This window comes from Ochotona curzoniae, unplaced genomic scaffold, assembly GCF_017591425.1.
Source record: "Ochotona curzoniae isolate NIBS_2020 unplaced genomic scaffold, NIBS_Ocur_1.0 patch356, whole genome shotgun sequence".
Classification (NCBI taxonomy): domain Eukaryota; kingdom Metazoa; phylum Chordata; class Mammalia; order Lagomorpha; family Ochotonidae; genus Ochotona; species Ochotona curzoniae.
Window position 1 is genome coordinate 44,985 of NW_024466924.1, and position 21,777 is coordinate 66,761.

Below are 21,777 nucleotides of genomic sequence, written 5' to 3' on the forward strand. Positions count from 1 at the left end.
TGGCTTCTCAGGGCTGATGCCCAGGTGCCAAGTTCTTCCAGTTCCCTCTACAACTGGGAAAGGACGTGGCCTCTGGCTTGACTCTGTCAGTCACGGGGTAATGCAGAGAATGGAGAGAAGATGGAAAAATCCTGTGTTCTCTCGTGAACTCACTCTTTCAGGGTCAAGGATGACAGGAGTTGAGTGAAATGAACTACTGGTTCTTCCAGTTCCCTGAAGATCCTGACTCAGAAGGAAAAGCAGAGGCTGCAGCCAAAACACACAGTGGTATCTTCAGGTCAACACTTTGGCTTTGGCTTCACCTGCCTGGTCCACCTGGCAGGCACTCCTGGGGACACGACAGCCCCACTGCAGAGTGTCAACTCACCATCCTCTTCGCTACCATCACAGGATGAATTGGCTAAGATTTCCTGATGGAAAGATGCCAAGTTGTTGAGGTCATCTAACGGTGTCCATCCACATAGCCTGGCCATTGTCAGCAAGCTGAGTTGCTCGGGCCATCACATGTGCAGGCCATTCTGAAACATGATGGCTAGGGAAGCAGTCTCCACAGTTAGGGGAGGGGACCTCTTCCTGGGTCCAGGCGTTAGCTAGTATTGGTAATGAATGTGATCCAGCCCACCTGCCAGTCTTCCTGGGCACAGCCTCCCTATGCTGAGTGGCAGTCATCAATTTCCTAGTGGAGTCATGACAGAACACGTAGTCTAGCAGAAAAGGCAAACAAGGGTTCGCTTAAGAGAAGCAGTTTACTGACAACAGCCAGATGCCCACCAAGAAGACGCTCTGTGCCTTTCATCAGGTTACAGTCCCAAGACTGTGGGTGCTGTCTGGGTCCACATGTATCTTCTTCAGGCTTGGGCTACTAACCCGTAATGTAACTCAAAGAAAGTCACTTACAAAAATGGAGGCTAGGGCCCAGCACAATAGCTCAACTGGAAGATCTTTCCCTTTCAAGCACCAGGAGCCAAATAGGCACTGGTTCGTGTCCTGGCTGCTTCATTTCCCCAGCCAATTTCTTGTTTCTACTCTGGGAAAGCAGCAGAGGATGGCCCAAAGCCTTGGGACCCTGCATGGGAGACCAGGAAGAAACTCCTAGTTCCTGGCTTCAGATCAGCTCAGCTCCAGCCATTGTGGCCTCTTGGGTAGTGAACCAGCAGATGGAAGATCTTTCTGTATCTCCTTCTCTATGTAAACTTGCCTTCCCAATAAAAACAAAAAAATCTTTAAAAAAAAAAGAAGATGGCTAAAGTTTTCCTAAAAAGTATTTGGAAATCCAGAGGACTTACTAGGTTAGTCTTGCACAATGTGGGATTTACAGGTGTGGATTATGGAGGGATCTGGGCAGGGTCTCCAGGTAACCAAAATCTGGAAACCCAGGTAGAACTAAGCTGATGAGCTTATGTGAAAGGCAGTGCAGGGTGAACTGGTGTTGAATCCGCAGTCAAGAATCACAAAGGGCTTCAGTGTAGGAACAGGGTCTCAGGTTCTCCAGACGTAAATAGTGGGAAGCAGGCAATGCAGAGTCGACCCACTGGGGGCGGGTGCCGTGTTCCAGCCATTGCCTTTTCAGAACCACTGAAATAGGACTGAGCGTTGAGTTAGACAGCTGGGCCCCACTCCATTCCCAGGGCTAAGCCCACAAGCATGGGGCAAGAGGTGCTGACAGCATGGTTCCCCAATGCACTCTGCTCCTTGTCATTCAAAATTCCAAATAAATACAGATGGTGATGGCAGAAGCTTAAGATCATTCACAAAGCCACTCCTCAATCCCAGGAAGCTTCTAAGAAAGAGTGAAGGCCTGGCGTGATAGCATAGTGGCTGAAGTTCTTGCCTTGCATGCGCTGGGATCCCACATGGGTGCCGGTTCTAATCCCAGCAGCCCTGCTTCCCATCCATCTCCTTGCTTGTGGAAATGGAATGCAGTCGAGGACAGCCCAAATCTTTGGGACCCACACAGGAGACCAGGACAAAGCTCCTGGCTTCGAACTGGCTCAGTATCAGCCATTGCAGCCACCTGGGGGAGTGAACCATCGGACAGAAGATCTTCCTGTCTCTCTGTCTCTCCTCCTCTCTGTATATCCACCTTTCCGACACAAATAAATAAATCTCAAAAAAAAAAAAAAAAAAAAGAGTGGAAAATTCCTGGGATGGCAACAAAGTAAATGCTTCCAAGATTGTAAGACAGGGCCAGTGCCAGACCACAAGGACATGAGAAATGTGCGATAAGCTCTTGCTGAGGCAGAGGCAGCCACCTTCTTCAAATACAACCCTCCATGAGCCATTGTGGTTTAAGGCTCTGCAGCTCCAGCCACCTGCTACAAGAGGTGGCCTGACTCTACAGCTCTGCTCACTGACTCACGTGACTCAGAGATGCAGTGTTTCCTTCTATGAGCAAGTTTTCCAGCTGGGTACCTTGTGTCTTCTCGGGTAAACCTGAGTAATTGCTGGATACACAAGGAATTCTTAGAATACCCGACTGTGGGATGCCTGCAGAGACCTTCTTACCAGAAGCCTGCCTTTCATGCCGTGGATGTTTCAGATGCTTATCTCCAGGGAGAAAATGTCCCATCAGAGCGGCCAGGCCAGGGAGTAACATTTATTTATTTATAATAACAAATTCATCTTGCATCGAGGAATGGGGGAAAGTAGATGAGACAACCACCTCTGATCTCTTTTTTTCTTCCTGTATCTGGGAAAAAGTGGGGGAAAGGGCCGCTCTCGGCTGCAAAACCACATTAGTACCCTAGAATGGGGAAATGCCACCCAATCTCATCCCAGGGTCTCTGAAGTGGAGCTTAAGTGGTTTTGTTTAAGTGGTTTAGACAGTTCTGAGATGTTGATTTCATTGCTCCAAGGATGAGGAAATCCTTCCAGGGTACGCTGGCTGACATAGCCCCCCTTAGAGTTTCTATTCACCCAGACACTTGCTGTCAACGCTGGGTTGGGAGAGTTGTCCAGTTTGTTCTGTCCTCTATGGTACTAGACATCTTCTTCAGGCCTCATGAACTGGCTGTTACATTGTCCATATGCATAATGGCACGCCATCCACAGCACAGATTTCAGCAACTGAGCAAACCCAGTTCTGACACATGCACTCCATGCTAGGACCACAGATCTTGCGATTTTTCTCTGTGGCTGGAGTTCTGAGTCCAGTGATCCAATTAGGGGGTCTCCAAAGAAACCTTGCCAGAAGTGATCCCAACCTGACTCCTGTGTGTGCCAGTCAGTGGTGGGGGGAGGTCCAGCTCAGTCCATCACCCACATCGGCCGACACACGCTGGTGGTTGCAATCACCTAGTTCTGTCTCCATATCCTATACTGCAGCAGGGAGTAACATTTATTCACTGTACTTGTTGGTGAAGCATCATGCAAGACCTCACATTGTTTCCTCTGAATTGGATGGATACTCAAGAAGAGACTAAGTAAAGATCCAGGGTCCCACAAATAGAGCTGGGTCATAAGCCAGCTGTCCTCTGAGAAGTCCTGTGGATTCATGGAGACCAGCTCCATGGTGTCTGATGACACCTGCCAGCTCTGCCTTGTGAACACACCCTACCCTTGGACCACTCTGCAGAGTAGGGGTCTGCGGCACAACCTTCACAGGTGAGTGGAGTTGTCCTTCCCTCCTTACAGCAAGGGCATTGAAGAATCTTCTACCACACGCTGTGTTCACAGCCACCATTCTCTGCACACACCAGAATGGGATGGGGCCCTCTTGGCCCTCGCCACTGCACACATACACTTAGGATTTACACATTTCTACAATATGGGGGGAGGGATCGCAAATCAGGGTCCTAAAGCTCAGCCTGAGGGATTTCTTTGGATGTAAGAGGATTTTTTCCTCCCCAAAGGTAGATTATGAATGGCAGTTAGAAAAGGAGAGAGATACAGACAGCAGACAGATGGATGGATATTCTGTACTCGTCAATAGTGTCTTAGTAACTATCAACAAACTGAGAGGAGATGAATACATATGAGTTGCCTGCTGCATCAGCATCCCCAGGGGTTGCTGGCTTGAATTCTGGCTGCCCTGCTTTCAATCCAGCTCCCTGCTAATGTGCCTGGGAAAGCAGCAGAGGAAGACAGCCCAAGTCCTTGGCCCTGTACACATGAGAAGCTCGGAAGAAGTTTTCTGAGTTCAGGCTGCAGACTAGCCTACCTCAGGCTGTTGCAGTAATGGAAGATCTCTCTACTCACCCTAATTCTGCCTTTCAAATATATAAATCTTTTTTTTTTTTTTGCGGGGGGAGCACACCTGGATGACCTTTGCTATGATGAGGACCACGAAGTCTACAACCAGGTCTAGCTTTGTCTCTGGAGGACCTCCAGCAGCAGACATGTAACAGAACTTTGGAAGTCTGCTGGTACCTTCAAGCCTAGACAGGAGCCCCTGCAGCCCACGAGGCACGAAGCCACAGGGGGCGTTTCACTTCTTCCTGTCGAGGAGAGAATGGCAGGTGTCCTTGATCTCTGCCCGCAGCCAATTAACAAAGGTGGTTGGAGGAATCCACTATGGGGGGAGGGCTGTGGAAGGGGTGGAGGGAATCCCAGTGCCTATAAAACTGTATCACATAACACAATAACAATTAAAACAAATAAATAAAACTTAAAAAAAAAAAACAAAGGTGGTAAGATCCTACTCAGGCAGACTTCTGGGACAAAAGAGCTCCGTTTACAAAGTCCACTTATCCTGTTTGACTTAGGTCATCTCTTCCTGTGAGACCCACAAAGTCAGCTGGGCATCAGCCAGCGACGCAGGGTACTCCAGTGTAGACAGAATATTTCAGGGTATTTCAGACCAGAGATGGATGCTGACAGCTTGTCTCTATGGATGTAAGTCAAATCCCAGCAGACGCTCTGTGCTTGGGGCACAGAGACCAAAACACAGCAGAGGAGACTGAGCAAGGATCTGTTATGAGATGGAAGACCGAGCAGACCACAAAGAAACTCCAAAGGATCAACATGTTACTGTGCACACAAAAAACAGATAACCTTGCAATGATCCTGGAAGCTCTCCTTATGCACATGACACGAACGCACTCCAGAAAGCTCATGAAAATGGAATTAAAAGTTGTCTCTGTTGCAGAGAAAGAAAGAAAGAAAGAAAGAAAGAAAGAAAGAAAGAAAGAAAGAAAGAAAGAAAGAAAGAAAGAAAGAAAGAAAAGAAAGAAAGAAAGAAAAATGATATCCACGCATGATATTCTGTTATCCATGAACTTTAGGAAAGCCTCCCATGGTCTGTGTCATGCTGCTTCTAGACACCAGCGGGAGGCACACTCCCCCATTGATGTGTCACAGCACTAATCAGAGTTGCTCCACTGCTTCCAGACTTCAGTTGCGTTTGCATCACTGCTTGTGTTTATAGTGGATAACCTATCCCAAGCCTGTCATCTCTCGTTGTTTCCCTCCCGTCCTGTCTTTGGGTAGAGGCAAGGACTCCAAGGCTCATCGTACAAGAGACAGAAGCCCAAGGAGCCTCTCCACCAATCCTGGTTCTGGCTCTGTCCTCAGCTCCCTTAAGAGCACACTCAGTCAGTCCCCTTCTGATGACAGACCACAACCACTGGGTCCCTTCCGAGGGCAGGCTGTGGGAGAAAGGGCTGGGGATGCTGAGCGAGAAATGCTGAAGTCAGCCACTTGCCAGTCTACGAGTCAGCAGCTTCCAGAGCAGAGTAGGGGATTGGGAAATAGGTTTTGGTCCCACAAAAACCTCACAGGCAACAGCGACCCAAGAGCTCAAAGTTACCACATATAATTCCCCAGCAGGAGCCCAAGGCTGCCTTTAGATGCCAAAGAGCTGGAGCCTAGAATCCTTTACCCATAACCGCAGCTGCGTTCTGCCAGGGCTGAGGACTTTGAGACAATCAAGTGCTGGGCCCCAGACCACTGAGCCAGGAGCTATTCCACAAATGCACGTTATCATGCCCTGCCTAGAAATGGGCTCAGTTCTCAAGTGTCTCCTACATTATCAAACACAACAATGACCTCACCCCAGAAACTCTTTTCTCCACAAAGATTTGGATGGCTTCGCGTTTCAGCCGGTTGTTGCTCTTAAAGTCGAGGGGTGGAGGCAGCTTGAAGTACAGTGGAAAAGAGTCAGAACATCCCCACTGGAGACTCAGCACAGCAATTCAAGTGCTTCTTAGGATATAACATTACACATGAAAAAGCAAGCTACAAAACCACATACAGTTATAAACATCCACATGCGCATGCTAACTTAGGAAAAAACTCATCTCTTACAAGGTGTACCAAAAAATTATAGGCAACTCTGGAAATTTCTCTGTACTCTTCAGAACCTCCTAGAGCTATAAATGACCATTAGCTTGGGGGAAGACCATTCTTGGCTACACACAGCTTTGGGAGGGATGAGGGAATGAAACAGCGAAGTGAGAAGATTTTCTGGCCTGGTAGTACCAATTGATGTGGTCACTGCGAAGGAGATGGACAGCACAGCCTGGCACTCGTCCATCTTAAGACAAAGGTACATGACTGTTTCAGGGACTCCTGGCTAAAGCCTGGCCACTGTTGGCTGCTATGGCCATTTGGGGAGTGAAACACTGGATGGAAATTGTGTGTGTGTGCGTGCGTGTCTCCCCCTCTGTAACTCCTTCAAACAAATTTTTAAAAGTCCTAAAAGAACAAAAGCATCAGTGATAAAGTGAAAACCCGGCTGGGGAGGAGAGAATTAGAAGAGGGAGTGTCCCATAAGCTTGCCTCAACAGCAGCAACTGTGCTGATCCCAGGCGGCCAGTGCCCAGCAGAACCTGACCCGAGCCTTGATCACCCACGACAAGGACTGAGCTGGATTCTGGGGGGTATGAAAGGAAAGGGCCCCTCTAAGTGGGAGAACAGAAGAACACGGTCAGCTTCCAGCTGTGGGCTAGGCCATCCCATGAACCCCTGGGAAGGGGTGACTGAGAATCAAGCTGCTTATTACCAAGAGGGACTTGTATATCATGCCTGGGACACTCATGACCACCTCCTCCTCTCGCCCCTCAAAGAGGTCCACGTGCTATCCCTGGGCACTGTGACCATGGTCCTCCAGGGAGTCAAAGGGACTTCATAAATGTCAGGTTCCACCATTGCAATGGGGAGACCGTCCTGGGATCCCCCTATGCGCCCAGCGTCGTCACAAGGGCCCATGGAAGAGGAAGGCAGTGTCTCCGAACAAGGGACAGGATAGGGGAAGCAGAGACTGGGATGAGAAGAAGGTGTGAGGACAGATGTGATGCCATGGACCCTGAGGGTGCAGGAAGGTGCTCCACAGCTCAGGTAGCCTCCTCAAACTGCAGCAGGCCAGGGCATGACTCTCTCCCCCAGAGCCTGTAGGAAGACAGCACTGCTGATGTCTTGACCCTAGCCAAGTGTAATGCACTTGTAATGACTAACTCCTTCAACTGTCACAGAACTCTTCTGAGTGGATTTAAGCCACAAAGTTTGTGGTGGTTGTGCAGCAGTGATGAGGAATCATCATACGTCTAACAAAGGGCTGGTTATAGCTGGTCTCTGTGAGCTTCCTGTCCCTGGAGGTGATGAGGAAGACACTGCTTAGGACACTGGGTGGTCAGGTTCGGTGTTTGTAGGGATGGAAGCTGATGGTTGGCCTGCGGGCTGACCCTTGCCAACTCCACATCACATGCCACGCCTTTTCCTGCATTCACCCTCCATATGCCAGTCTCCAGCCCATGCCTGCTGGTGGGTAAGGCTTGCCTATGCCCCGCTTCCAGAAGAGCTGTGGGGGGACACCTTGTACCGCCGTGGGCAAAAGGCAGTATCGGGGCTGGCGTTGTGGTGTGCAGCACCGTAAGCTGCCACTCACAACACCAGCCTCCCATATGGATGCCAGCTCAGGTCCCAGCTGTTTCACTTTAGATCCGGTTCCTGCTAATGCACGTGGGAGAGCAGTAGAAGAGTGCTCTTCCTGTACCCACGAGGGAGATCCAGATGAAGTCCTGGCTTCTGCTTGGCCCAGGCTTTTGGCTGTTGTGAGCCTCTGGGGTGCAGAGCCAGTGGATGGGAGCAGCTAGACAGTGCCTGGGCCAGTGTGGGCTCAAGACCAAGGCACTGGACAAGGGACACTTACCTGAGCAGAGAATGCCCTTGTTCCTGGCGCAGGAGAAGTTGTCACACTCGCAGAATGGCCCGTAGATCTTGCCAAACTCGCTCTCAAAGCAGGAGCACTGGTTGCAGCTGCACTCCCCGCGCCCACTGCACAGTGGCTTGCCCTCTGCCTCGCGGCACAGGTTCTGGTACACACTCTGCTTCTCCCCCTCCTGGCACTCGCACCGGGTGCCCAGATAGCCAGGGTCGCACTCGCACAGCCCGCAGACATAGGTGCCGTTTCCACTGCACCTGGCACTGTTGGGCTCCGGCCCCATGCTGCAGCCGCATGTGCAGTTGTAGGTGACCCTCACCTGCAGGCTGTCTCGGAAGCCCACTGGTCGCAGAGTAAATGCTTGTTCAATGTGTCTGCCAGGGCAGCTGCGGGCCTCCACCGACACCTCAAAGGACGCCTGGCAGAAGGAACAGAGGAGGTGACATTAGGCTGTGGCCAGCCAGGCCCTGGAGGGTATTTGCCTAGGCCTCCCATACCCCTGGCTTGGCTCAGCCTCCCTCCATGCACACAGGTAGAAACATCAAGCTGACCTGAGCCGGAAAAGAACTCGGAGTGGGCAAGTCCTGTGTGTATGCAGCACACAGCAGGTCAGGGGTACCTGGTGGCCACTGTGCTTGGTTCTCAACCCCTCTGTACTTCTTTCCCCATTGCAAGTCTAGGCTGCCATGGGAAGTGGCAGGGATCATTATTGGGTGGTCCACTCCCCTTCCTTTCTCTTTTCACTTCTACCCCCTCTGCCTCCTCACTGTCAAAGTCACTCGGTCCAGGCACCAGGCTAGTTGCAGGGTTGGGGACGCCCACCTGTCCACCTTGCTGGAGGAGTGGGAAGCTGACAGAGGACAGACACCTAGGGCTGTGCACGCACAGACCCCTGTGCTGAGAGATCCTCACAGCCTCTTCCTTCACACCAACCCCCAGCCCTGAGGCTGTCATTGGAGGACGATGCACATGTGGACACAGGCTGGCAGGTCCTAATGTCCCAGCTGCTCATGGATTGCTTGGAAATAGACCACTGAGAGGGCCCGGGGGTGGGGGCACACGGTAGACCAGAAACCACCCCGACAGCTGCCCATAGGACTAGCCTGGCTTTGATTCTTCTAGAACTAGACCTGTCCCCTCTGCCCCTATGGCAGAAGCGTAGCTGCAGAAACAGAGTCTGGCAGGCCCTGGGGCGGCACCACGGAGAAGCACCTCTCCTCCTGGATGGAGCCCTGCCCACTTCACCAGCTGCCTCCCATACCCAAGCACACATGTCCACCTCTTTGGAAGGCTCCTCAGGTCACTCAGGAGCCCCCACAAGTAAGGAAGCAAATACCAATACCTTTAAAAACAAGTTTTCATTTTTTTTTTCTCCCTTAAAGATTCAAAAGAGAGAGCGGGGAAAAGAGAAAAAGAGATCTTCTACCCTCTGGTTCATTCCTCAAATGGCTTCAATAGCCAAGGCTGGCCCAGGCCAAAGCCCAGAACTTCCTCGAGGGCACCTATATGGGCAGCCCAAGGACTCTGGGCCATCTGCTGCTGCTCTTCCAGGTACGTGAACAGGGAGCTTGGTCAGAAGTGGAGCATCTAGACTTGAACTGGTGTCTGTACGGGACACTGGCATTGCAAATGGAAGCTTAACCCTCTTCACCGCATCACCACTGGTCCCACTAGTGATATTTTTCATTCTATTACTGGTATTGGGGGGAAAAAAGTAACAGGTTTTACCAGGCATACTTGCAGTTAATGTTAATCTTTCAGAATGCTAAGAAAACATATTTGTTGTTAAGCATTTGTTGTTAAGCACTACTAGTAGTTCAGACCTTCACTACTTCTGCCTCCCTGCTGATTCTGTGACAACTTGGGGACACCCAGGAGGGCTAAGCAGGACAGACTCTCTTGGACAAGGTCCTGCTAGGCAGCAAACCAGAAACAGAGGAGCTGACAGTAGACACCCAGGGCCCAGCTCCAAGCCAACTCCAGATGACTGGGATGAGCCCCACTGCAGGTGTCACTTCTAGGGAGAGATGGACAGAAGCAAGTAGGAGGCCCAATTCCAAGGTCATGGGGGTGGGGTGGCGGCACTCAAGGAAACTGAACAAAGCAGGGGCTCACTGGAGCGCTGGTATCAGTTGATGATAGCATGAAGCAAGGGCAGCCACCTGGTGCCTTGCACACACATACCCTGAAGGAAACAGCCTCATTTTCCCAGACATAAAATAGAGCTGGTGGGGCTCTGGTACAGAGTGAGCAAAGTGGATGCCCTGTGTCCATGTGGGATATATATATATAGAGAGAGAGAGAAAAAAAGAGAGAGCGAGAGAGAGAGAAAGAGAGAAAAAGAGAGAAAGAGAGAGCACGCTCTTGGCCTGCAGATGGGATGGGGCTGGGGGCTGAGCAGAAGCAAAGCCACCCACAAGCCAGCAAGAATGCACATGAGGGAAACGGCCCTTCGCAGGAGCAAATGGCATCATCCCAGCTGAGACTGAGAGAGAATCAGGGTCTTGTTTGAGGCCACCATATCCTAGAGGAATACTTGGCTGGACTTCCTAAAGGAAAGGCCCCACCAAGGGGCCTCTGCAAGTCTAAAATGGATAATAAAAAAAGGGCCCTTGAGGCAAGGGCTTCTGACTGTGGGCAGTGTCCCTCTGTGAGGATGGCTGCTCCATGAAAGAGGGGACACTGCATCCCAAGCCTTGCCTGGAAGTTGTGGAGAGAACAGGGGGGCCAAGGGGGGGAGGGGGCCCGTGATTTAGTGCTGGCTGCCGTATGGCCTGGGACATGGAAACACTGGGTATTGTGTGCCTGGCTGGAAAGCCGACCCCAGCCAGGCCTCGGTGCAACAGAGCTGGCCCTGGGTTCCTGGCCTGAAGCCTGATAACCAGCGAGCAGTTCTATTTCCGCCGCTAGGCCTCAGTTCCCGCTGGCAACAGGAAGGCTATAAAAAGCACTCTGCAAACAGCAAGTCCTTCTGTCGGCTGACCCTGGCTTTCAGCGTCCCTTCTCCCTCCTGGACGAGGACAGGATTCAGCAAGGCAGGGGAGTGTCCCTAGCGACTGACGGCTCCCACGATATCCAAGGCCCTGGTCCTGGAGCCTGTCCATCCTCTCTCCCCGAGATCTCAGAGGAGACCCAGACACAGCAGCACACCCGTTGCCATCCACCAGACCTGCAATTTGAACCTCACTGGGGTATTCCTGATACTCTGGGGTGGGGTGGGGGATGGGCCTGGGCCACTCTCAAAGAAGGACTGCCCAGTCCCCACCCTGGGGCAACATGGATGCCAAGTCCACTTGGATCTCAGCTAAACAAAGAGCTGAGCTGGGCAAAAATGTACAGAGCCTGGAGGAGTGGGCTGAAGCTGGGGGGACCGTGGGAAGCCCGTGGCAGGGCCGCCAGTCCTTTGTGTGGGCTTTTAGTGCAAATCTACCCGATCAGCCACCTGCATACTGATTTAAAGCAGGAAACAAGAAAACCAAGCTGAGACCTCTCTGCCAATACTAGGGGTTGGGACCAGAGCAGGAAAGCTACAGAAGCAAGTCCCTGGTGGGGGGAGTGAGTCCCCAGGCAGCTTGTGGCTCCCAAGGCTAAACTGAAGGAGTATTTCTCTTCACCTCCTGCCAGCTGTGCTGCTCCTTGCTGGACACGGGGTGGTCAATAGCCACTGCCTCTGCTGGGAGTCCCCGCAGAGCTGCTGCCTACTCCTCGGCTCCTCCCTACCTTGTCCACAGCCCTTCCAACTTGGGGCAAAATGAAAATGAAATCCACCTGCCCCAATTATGGCCAGGCCCCTTAGCTTGGCACATACAATAATATTTTAAAGAGCCATGGAGGGGCCATTGCTGTAGTGCTGTGGGTGAAGCCACCTCCCTGCCATGCAAGCATTCCATATTGGAGGCCCAGTTTTGAGTCTCCGCTACTATGCTTCTGATCTAGCTTCCTGCTAATGTAATTGGGATAATATAGGAATTTGGCCCAAGCACCCAGCCCCCTGCCACTCATGTGGATGGAGTTTTGGGCTCTGGCTGTCACAGCCACTGGGAAATTAAATCACAGATAAAAGATCTGTTTCTCTCTTTATCCTATGCTGTCTTTTTTTTTTTTTAATTATTAATCCATATAAAATGGAATGAAAATTTTTAGTTGGCATAAGAAAGTTTTGGAGAACCAGGCACTGAAGTCTTCTGAAGATTCAAGTGTGGATTTTGGGCCCAGCGGCGTGGCCTAGCAGCTAAAGTTCACACCTTGAATGCGCCGGGATCCCATATGGGCGCCAGTTCTAATCCCGGCAGCTCCATTTCCCATCCAGCTCCCTGCTTGTGGCCTGGGAAAGCAGTCAAGGACGGCCCAAAGCCTTGGGACCCTGCACCCGTGTGGAATACCCGGAAAGAAGTTCCTGGATCCTGGCTTCGGATTGGCATGGCATCGGCCATTGAGCTCATTTGGGGAGTGAATCATCGGATGGAGGATCTTCCTCTCTGTCTCTCCTCCTCTCTGTATATCTGACTTTGTCATAAAAATAAATAAATCTTTAAAAAAAAAAAAAAAGATTCAAAAATGTTTTTCACCAGGAGACATATATCTTTAATCCCATCTTCCAGGGAGTCCTTGAGTACCCTGGAAATGTCCTGCCTGTGTGGTCAACCACTCTTCCTGCAGTCCCCAAGTCACCTCCAGGCCATCACGAATGAGCACTTGTCGCCTGTGGAAGAGGGTGGTGCCATTCACACCTTAGCAGACTTCCTCTGCCACTCAGTACCGCCAGCAGGCCTGCCGCATCCTCCGCCTCCTCCACCCAGAAAACCCACTCTTGCCCCATGAACCTTGGCTCACACTGCATTCCCTCCAAGGCCGGGTCCCCTTTCCCCTGGGCTCCCACAGCGCACGCCCAGCTCTGTCACTGTACTGACTGTTCTTGACAAAGCCAACTAGGTTGCATGTGTTTCTTCCCCATCTTTGCATCCTGGGGATCATAGTACTTGGCTCATGAACAATTACTGAACACACCTGGAGTTCAGCACGGCCGCCGGGACAAAGGTCCAGGGGGCCACCCCCAAGACACTTAGGAGCACGGCTGGTCCCCAGCTATAAAAGCTGGGCAAAATGGCAGGCCCATCCCACAGAAGGATGGATAGGGGGAACTTATTGGTCCAACACTTCCAGCTGCATGTCACCCTCCTGTCTCAAGGATCAGAGGAAGCCACAGACATCTGTAGTTCATCATCAAAAGGGAGCTGGGGCCACCTAGATGTGTCAGGCTCCCGAGCAAGTGCCTATGGAGTGTGCCGGGCCCAGCTAGGAACGGCTCCAGGCTTGATCCACACTGTGCTGTTACAGCCTTGAAGCTCTTTCTCATTTCTGAACTCACCCGTCCCACTGAGACTCCAAACTAGGTGGCAAAGTCCACTTCCCTCTCTCTGATGCCTTCTAGAAAGCCAGTCCTTCCTGCAATTCTGGAAGTACAATGACCATCACTTGTTTCACACCAAGAACTTCTTCCAGGTCCCCATGTGGGTACAAGGTCCCAAGGCCTTGGGCCATCCTTGACTGCACTTCCAGGCCACAAGCAGGGTCGCTGGGATTAGAACTGGCGCCCATGTAGGATCCTGGGAGTGTTCAAGATGAGGACTAGCTGCTAGGCTAGCACGCCGGGCCCTATTATTCATCTTCTTGACAGGCAAGAACCTGTCTCAGGAAGTCTACGGAAAATGTGCATTGAGACACCCCCATGGTAGGCGTGTACATGTGTACATAACTCCAGCAACAGGCTCTTGGTGAATCTCAAGGCAGCACCTTCCTTCCTTGAGGTCCAGTAAGTCCACCTTCGTCTCATGCACCTAAAGAAACTGACCTTAAAATTCCACTTTTCCATGAACTTTCTTAAGTGGTCCCACTTTTCCTGCCACCCTTGCAACACTGATATATAGCTCTCGGTGTGTATCAGAAATTACAAATTCCTAATACCCCAATGTCAGTCCCTTTCATGCTTCCAATTCCTGAGTTTGGGTTGATCAAGAACCTAGGGGGGAAAGTGTGGGTGATGCATCAGTGTCCTCTAATTGGCACATGGGTGCACAAGGCTCACCAGCTGCAGGACACTTGGCCTGTTTCTCAAGGCACCCTTGAGCCTCCATGTTTTTGCACAGAAAGTGGGGGAAGCAATGGCCACCTTACAGGGCCACTGTGAGACATGGAGAAGGCAGCAGAATAGTCTTCCCATGATGTGCAGAATCTTACAAATTCGCATTCTTAAGTGACAATAACCAGGATTCCCTCTGCATTGGGGAGGCTGTGGTGGGGGAGATGAGAAGGTCTGAGGTGTCAAGACCCTGGCTCAGGTGTAAGTCTGCTACTTCTGAGCTGGGTTAGCCTGGGCATACTATTCAGGCGGCCCATCAGCAGGGGGAGCCGTATTCATTTTCCCAACCATGTTGCAGGGTATGTGGTCCCAAGGTCATCGGGGCATTCAATAAACTGTCTTGTCTCTGGAGGTTCCTGTCTTCAAGACTGTGTCACAGAAAATGGAAGCATTTGGTGTAAAAACTGCCAAATCCATGTGTAGTTTTCTTATGACACACAGTTTTTAAGAACATCTTGAAGGTTGCACTTAGCTATGACAGAACAGAATCATGGGAGCCAGAGGTTGTATATAGGTGGAGAGGGCTCAGACTACAGAACCAGAGAGCCAGCACAGGTTCTGGGGCACAAAAGGTTACGGCACTTACTGCAATATTGAGGAAGAAAAAGGGCCTGTTCTGACAACAGTTTGTACAAAGGTCACATAAAAGTTCTCTAGGAAAAGCCTGTTGGAAGCAAGCCTGGTGCAGACGCAACGGGAGGATTGAGATAAGACAGAGACTGAAAGGATAAGAAAACTGCAGAGACTGTAGCAGCTCAGTGAGACGATGACAGCCCGAGGCCAGGCTAACTGGGCCCTGGGCTTTCTGACCACTCTGCGTGTTTCCATAAACTTGCTTCTCCTTGCCAATGCCAAAAACAACTCATGCAACTGCTTTTGAAACAAAAGGCAATTGAGGGGCCTGGCATGCTAGCCTAGTGGTTAAATCCTCCCCTTGCACACATCAGGATCCCATATGAGTACTGTTTCATGTCTCAGTTGCTCCGCTTCCCTCCAGCTCCCTGCCTGTGGACTGGGAAAACAGCAGAGAATGGCCCAAAGCCTTGGGACCCTGCACCCACGTGGGAGAACCGGAAGAAGCTCCTGGCTCCTGGCTTCAGATTGGCTCAGCTCCGGCCATTGTGGCCACTTGGGGAGTGAATTTGCAGACAGCAGACGAGGATCTTCCTCTGTCTCTCCTCCTCTCTGTATATCTGACTTTCCAATAAAAATAAATAATTATTAAAAAAAAAACCTAAAAAGCTAAAAAGCACCATAGAGACCTGGTTACGAGCTTTCACTTCAATGCTGTGCAGTCTTGCACAACAAATTAAATCCTCGAGCCTTGGCTTTTCTCAAGTATCGGCATAAATTAAGTCCCCCGCCCCCCAGGGAACAGGTGGGGGACACAGAACTACCCACTGTGTGTTGCTTCCAGATCTTCTGAAGACTAACCGCATGTCCCCCGTTGGCTGCATGAGAAACCCCTAAACGATCCTAGCAATGGTCTTCCCATGTGTGCTTAAGGCCTCAGCGCCTTGCTTCCAAGCAGCATTCCATTCCAACCTCATGGGGGTCATGACCCGTGAGCCCCAGGTCCTTTGCCCTTCCTGGTTTCCAGTAACTATCTCCACAGTTCCTCGTCACTTTTTCTTTTTAAAAAGGACCCAGGGGAGAGTTAAGACACTGCCTGGGGTGCTGACATCTCATATCGTAGTGCCTGAGTTTGAGCTCCAGCTCAGCTCCTGATTCCAGCTTCTTGTCAGCGAACAACCAGGGAGGCAGCAGGTGATGGTTCAAGGAGATGGGTCCCTGCTACTCACACGGGAGTCTCCGTTCCCAGTGCCTGGCTTAGTCCTGACCCAGCCCTGGCTATCGGGGAGTGAACCAGACAGGCGGTATCTCTCTCTCTTCCAGCAAACAAGAAAAATTTAAAAGGCCTTACATACAACTCCAGATGCAGTGTGATTCCGAGAAGAGCAAAAGCAGGGCCAGCACTGAGGAGCAGTGAATCGAGTCACCACTTGTAATGCCAGCACTCCATATGGGAATGTAGTTTCAAATCCAGCTCCCTGTTCAAGTAGCCGGAAAGGCAGTAGATTATGGCTCTAGAGCTTGGGCCCTCCTACCCACATGGGAGATCGACAGTCTGGCTTCTGCTGGCCCAGACTCGGCCTCTGCCAGCAATTGGAGAATGAACTAGCAGGTGGAAGATACCGCCCTTTCTCCTCTGTGTTACGCTGCATTTCAAATAAATAACTCTTTTTCTTAACAGAGTAGGATCATTGTCTTCAGGGTTTCAAAATACTTCTTTTAAGGCCACCTCAACTGCCCTTATTATTTATTTTTATTTTTTAAGCGACACTATTTAGTGAGCTTTGAGACATCGGAACCTATCAGGTCTTTTTGCTCAAAACTGCAGTCCAACCAGATGCCCTTCATGCTGTGAACATCCTGAACGACAAGCCAGAGATGCACGCTGCTGATGCCAGCCGCCCGCCTGTGGAGGAGGTATTTTTAACTGCTGGGTTGGTTTTCCTGCTTTAGATAAGAGGTTTTGGTCAGATTTGTGACCTACCCACAGCTGATGATAAGGAAGTCCCTGGTGAGTGTAACCCAAGCCGGTAGTAAACACAGACAAGACACTGAAGGCTGGGTCAAGGCCTCTCCACCCCCACTCGGGTTGATGTTATCAACACTGGTAGGAAGTGTGTCGGCTCTGCAACCAATCTGCCTGACCGAGAGGTCAGCAGCCTGCATCGTTTTGCCTGATTTCACGTGGCATGTCATTGGAAACAACTGGTTTCCCGAGCCCCCAAATTTGTGGGTTCTGCAGATCTCTGGTTAGGGAGCGGCCACCCTCTTTCCCATCATGAGCCACATCTCCAGGGACGGGCTTTTGGTTCTTTCATGCACCCTTCCTTTAGCTGTCCTGGCCCACTGCACCCAGATTTCCACCCATAGATCCTTATAGGATAGTTTCTGGATAGTTCTATCTCCTTAACATTTTTCACAACCATCTTTTTAAACCTAGCAATTACAGGACTCCATGGGGTTTTCTTATTCATCTGGATTGAGTGGTCATTATGATGGATCAAAACAACATAAATATAATGCCATTTCTGCCAACGATTAAACACAGAAAAGTACTTTTTTTTTTTAAGCTATGCCCTTTAAGGAAATGAGGCTTTTCCCAATAGTTCACGTGTATATAAAACAAACACCGTTGAACAAGAGAGGGATGCACACCAATTCTACCTTTGTACAGCTTTAAATGCAAAAAAGCCTTATTCATGTAAGCAGGAAGATAGGGATGAGGAAGTAGTTTCAGCAACGCCACCCTGTTCTACTAAAGCCTTCTGAGTTAAATGCCACAAACAACTGTTCATGATGGCTTATCTGAAAACCTGATAGGGCTTCTTTCAAGTCTGTTCAAAGCAAGACATTTGGAAACAACCTATCTTAGAACAAGATCCATTACTTAGTTGGCACAGTTTTTTGCTTGCTCAACTCGGGCAGCCCAAGGCCAAGCCGGCTCATCGCCACACTGGCCAGCTTTAGTACTTAGCAATGCCCAGAGGACATACTTGTCTATTTGTAAGGTTCCTGTAATCCTTGCTTACAAGCAGATTCTTTGAAATATGGAGAACTTTCCCCTTGCTACTTTCCTATTTTCTGAACAACGTAACTGTCAGCAAAGCAATTCAGACATGCATCTTGCAGTCTGTGCCCAGAGGGAGAGAGAGCACAAGAATATGCACGGACAGCTTTCGCTGCCGCCAGCAGGCCGGCCTCCATGCCCGTGCTTGGCACCTGTGTTCTTATCATCATGCATCCTCCCACTCGCCAGTCCTTGGCCAGACAACCAGGTATCCACCTTCACATCCAATCACATCCATTCATATCCATTCATCTGAGCTCTGTTGCTTCAGAGCCACTCATTCCAGCTCATCAAACTAGACAGGCAGATGGCTTCCCTCATATTTTACAGAAAGGAAAAGCATAAGGTCTTGTAGCCAAGGTGCGCGGCAAGCTATGGGGAAGAAGCCAGGTCTTTTCGATCCCTCTCCATGCTCCACAACCTGCTTGCATGCCCATCCAGCTAAGATGACAGTGTTTGAAAACACTGAGGGGGGAGCTGGTGTTGTAGTGCCACCTATGCTGCTAGCATCCCATATGGGCGCTGGTTCAAGTCCCAGCTGCTCCACTTCCATTCTAGCTCCCTGGGAAAGCATCAGAAGATAACTCAAGTGCTTCGCCCTGTTTTGCCCCGGCCCCTACCTGGCCATTTTAGCCATTTGGGTAGTAAACTGAGAATGGAAGATCTCTCTCTGTCTCTCTCCCTCTCTTTAATTCCGATTTTCAAACAAGTAAACCTAAAAGAAGAAAACCCCGTGGGCACAATGTCAGTATGAAGAGGCCCTACATGGCAACACACTGGGGGATGCCTGCTGACTGGTCCTCAGAGGCACCCCCCTGCCATTTAGACATGTGTCACAGGTAACTCTCCCATGACACTGAACTAGAGAACGAATCCGAGCTCCCAGGGAACCCTCGGCTCGGCAAGCCTGAGGCACAAACTCACCGTGTCCCCAATCTTCAGGCCCTCACATTTCCTCTGGCCTGGGTAGGACGCACCGTCCTGGCAGGTGGCAGTGAAGAAGAGACTGAGGTCATCAGGCTGGTCCCAGACCGACAGCTCCACTTTCGACCGGATGCTCTGAACAGAGAGAAGACAAACCTCTCAGTAAAGGCAGACGTTGACAGGTGCCCCACACTGATTTGGTGACAGCTGGGGTACTTCCTCCAGTGTGGCAGTCTCCTTGGCGGTGGCCTTGGTTCCCCATCCCCTCTCCATGCTTTTCCTTTTCTCCAGTAGTGCCTTAGGGCTGCTGCCCAGGGTGATGGCAGCACCCCTGCCAGATGGGACCCATATCTGCTGCCAGGTCTCATGCTCCAGCGCTTGCACACCTTTCCAAAGCCAAGTCGATCCCCCCACCAACGGCCGGACCTGCTCCTCACACCTTGCTCCCACGTGTCTGGGAGAACGTGTTTTCCCTCGGCCAGGGGCTCACTCTGTCCCCTTTTCCCATGCCAGCTCTGTTATCCTTCAGCATCAGGCCCCTTCTCCAGGAACCTACCCTACCGCCCGGACCTTCAAGCCGAACCCCTAGCAAGTGAGGCCCCCAATTCACGGATCTGAAACTGTTATGAAGGGACCCTATCTCACACATGATTTATGTTCCCAAGATGGTAGACAAAACAAAAACCAAGTCAAAGTCGTCCATCAGAACAGAAAATCACAAGACTGAAAACAATGTGGGAGGGGACACAAAGCAAGTGGGATTCTCTCACGCCGCTAGTGGGAGGGGGATAAAACCCTTCTGGAACCATCTATCAATACACACTTAGAGAGACACTATTGTTGTAACAAGATCCCAGACATTATGCAAATGTCCATTCATAGAATGGAGGGGCTGGAATTGTGGCAGAGCCGGCTAAGCTACTGCTGACAATACTGGCATCTCATCCAGTTCCCTGCAAACGCACCTGGGAAGACAGTAGAGGACCTGAGCCCCTGCCGTCCACGTGCAAGCCTCGGATAACATCAAAAGCTCCTGCTTCAGTCTGGCCCAGTCCCCTGTTGCGGTCATTTGGGGAGCGATTTTTTTTTAAGATTTATTTATTGGAAAGTCAGATATACAGAGAGGAGGAGAGGCAGAGAGGAAGATCTTCCGTCCGATGATTCACTCCCCAAGTGAGCGCAACGGCCGATGCTATGCCGATCCGAAGCCAGGAGCCAGGAACTTCTTCCAGGTTTCCCACACGGGTGCAGGGTCCCAAGGCTTTGGGCCGTCCTCGACTGCTTTCCCAGGTCACAAGCAGGGAGCTGGATGGGAAGTGGAGCTACCGGGATTAGAACCAGCACCCATATGGGATCCCAGCACGTTTAAGGCGAGGACTTTAGCTGCTAGGCCACGCCGCCGGGCCCTGAGGAGTGATTTTGTGAATGGAATCTCTCTCTCCCCCTCCATGTGATTCTACCTTTCAAAGAAATATATATATATAATATATATATATGAAGACACCACTTTGAAGGCTGAGGCCAAATTAAATAATCACCTTGTATTTAGAGGCTGTATTTTACCAAAAACTTAAAAAAAAAAAAAAAAAAAACACAGCCCCCAAGAGCACCTGCCAGCGGACCTCAGAGAGCGTGGCCATGGAATGGCATGGCAGGAAGAAGTGCCACACACTATCGTGAGCTATTTTTCTCTTTCGCGTAGCATGAAGTGCTTAGATTGAAGTAGTGAAATAATGCAGTCTTCGCAATGAATTAGCAGCCTGCTGGAAACACTCTGCAATAAACAGTTTCTTTGTAACAAACTAAGCACTTTCACAGCTCTCAAAGTGCAGAAGTGTCAGCCCGCTTAAATCCACCTCCCTTCCGAAGCGCCAGCCTTAAGCAGCCGGGGGCCATGGCAGCGCCTTCCACCATGCTGTGTTGCTGGGTGTGATCAGTGATCTCCAAGGGCCATCTCAGGCTTCCCTCTGGGGCTCCGCCCAGGCTGCTCATTGTTGGGGTGCAGGGGAGGCTGTTTTACCAACAGCCATGCTAAGGGGGCTCAGGCCAAATAGATAAAACAGCTTCTCACGCAAGAAAAAAAAAAGGCAGATGGAAGTCACATAAGAAATTACTTGGGAGAGGCAGTGTGTGGCATAGTGGGCTTAGCCTCTGTCTGTGGTGCTGGTTCAAGCCCTGGCCACTCCACTTTCAATCCAGCTCCCTATTTATGGCCTAGGAAAGCAATGGAGGATGGCTTAAGTCCCTGGACCCTGCACCTGTGTGGGAGACCCAGAAGAAGCTCCTTCTCTTCTCCCTGTCTCTCCTTCTTTCGCAGTAACTTTGCTTTCCAAATAAAAATTTAAAATAAATCTTAGAAGAAAAAAGGAAACTCCTTGGGTGAACAGCCGCTGAGAACAGGGGGCTGCATGGCTCACGGCAAAGAGGTACTGGCTCTTCAGAGCTGGACCTATGGATGCTGCTCTGGATGTGAGAGTGGAGGGCTTGGAGGAGAGGCAGGCAGCACGAGGGGCGGGGCCTCTTATGGTGCCAATCAGTAACAAGGGGCGGGGCCTCCTACTGCACCCTTCAGTAGCCATGAGATGATGGGTGGGACACTGAACACCATCATCAGGCAGATTGCACCTGGAGCTGAGTGCGCTGACAGGAACTCAGCACTACCCCTGCTCCCCACACAACTCCTGCAACCAGGACTCTTAGCATACCACAGGCGGCAGCAGCTGTGCAGAGGACTTGGCTCAAACTGCTCATTTGTGGGGGCATGGCAGTGATCCTCGTACAGGATCACTTGGCCACCAGTGGCAGGCAGGACCAGTCCAGGACTTTTTGGTCCCATTCCAGGCCTGGCTCTCACTGGACATGGACTTGCTGACTTAGGAGGGGGCAGCTCATCAGGCTAGATCCTAGTGAGAAGGCTCCTGGAGGCAGAACTGTGTTCACGGTGACGCTGCCAGTCATAGCCTGATGCTATTAGTA

At 50.8% G+C, this 21,777-nt stretch overlaps 1 protein-coding gene across 1 annotated transcript in view; it reads right to left on the reverse strand.

Moving 5' to 3' along the window:
• The window catches only part of LOC121167264 (integrin beta-5), a gene marked incomplete at its 5' end in the record, with an annotated part of 95,005 nt that overhangs the window by 16,374 nt on the left and 56,854 nt on the right, over nucleotides 1-21,777 (reverse strand). The window contains 2 exons of the mRNA XM_040996690.1: nucleotides 8,087-8,516; nucleotides 18,802-18,936. Coding sequence (XP_040852624.1) covers nucleotides 8,087-8,516; nucleotides 18,802-18,936 — 565 coding nt within the window. The remainder of the gene's footprint in view (nucleotides 1-8,086; nucleotides 8,517-18,801; nucleotides 18,937-21,777) is intronic.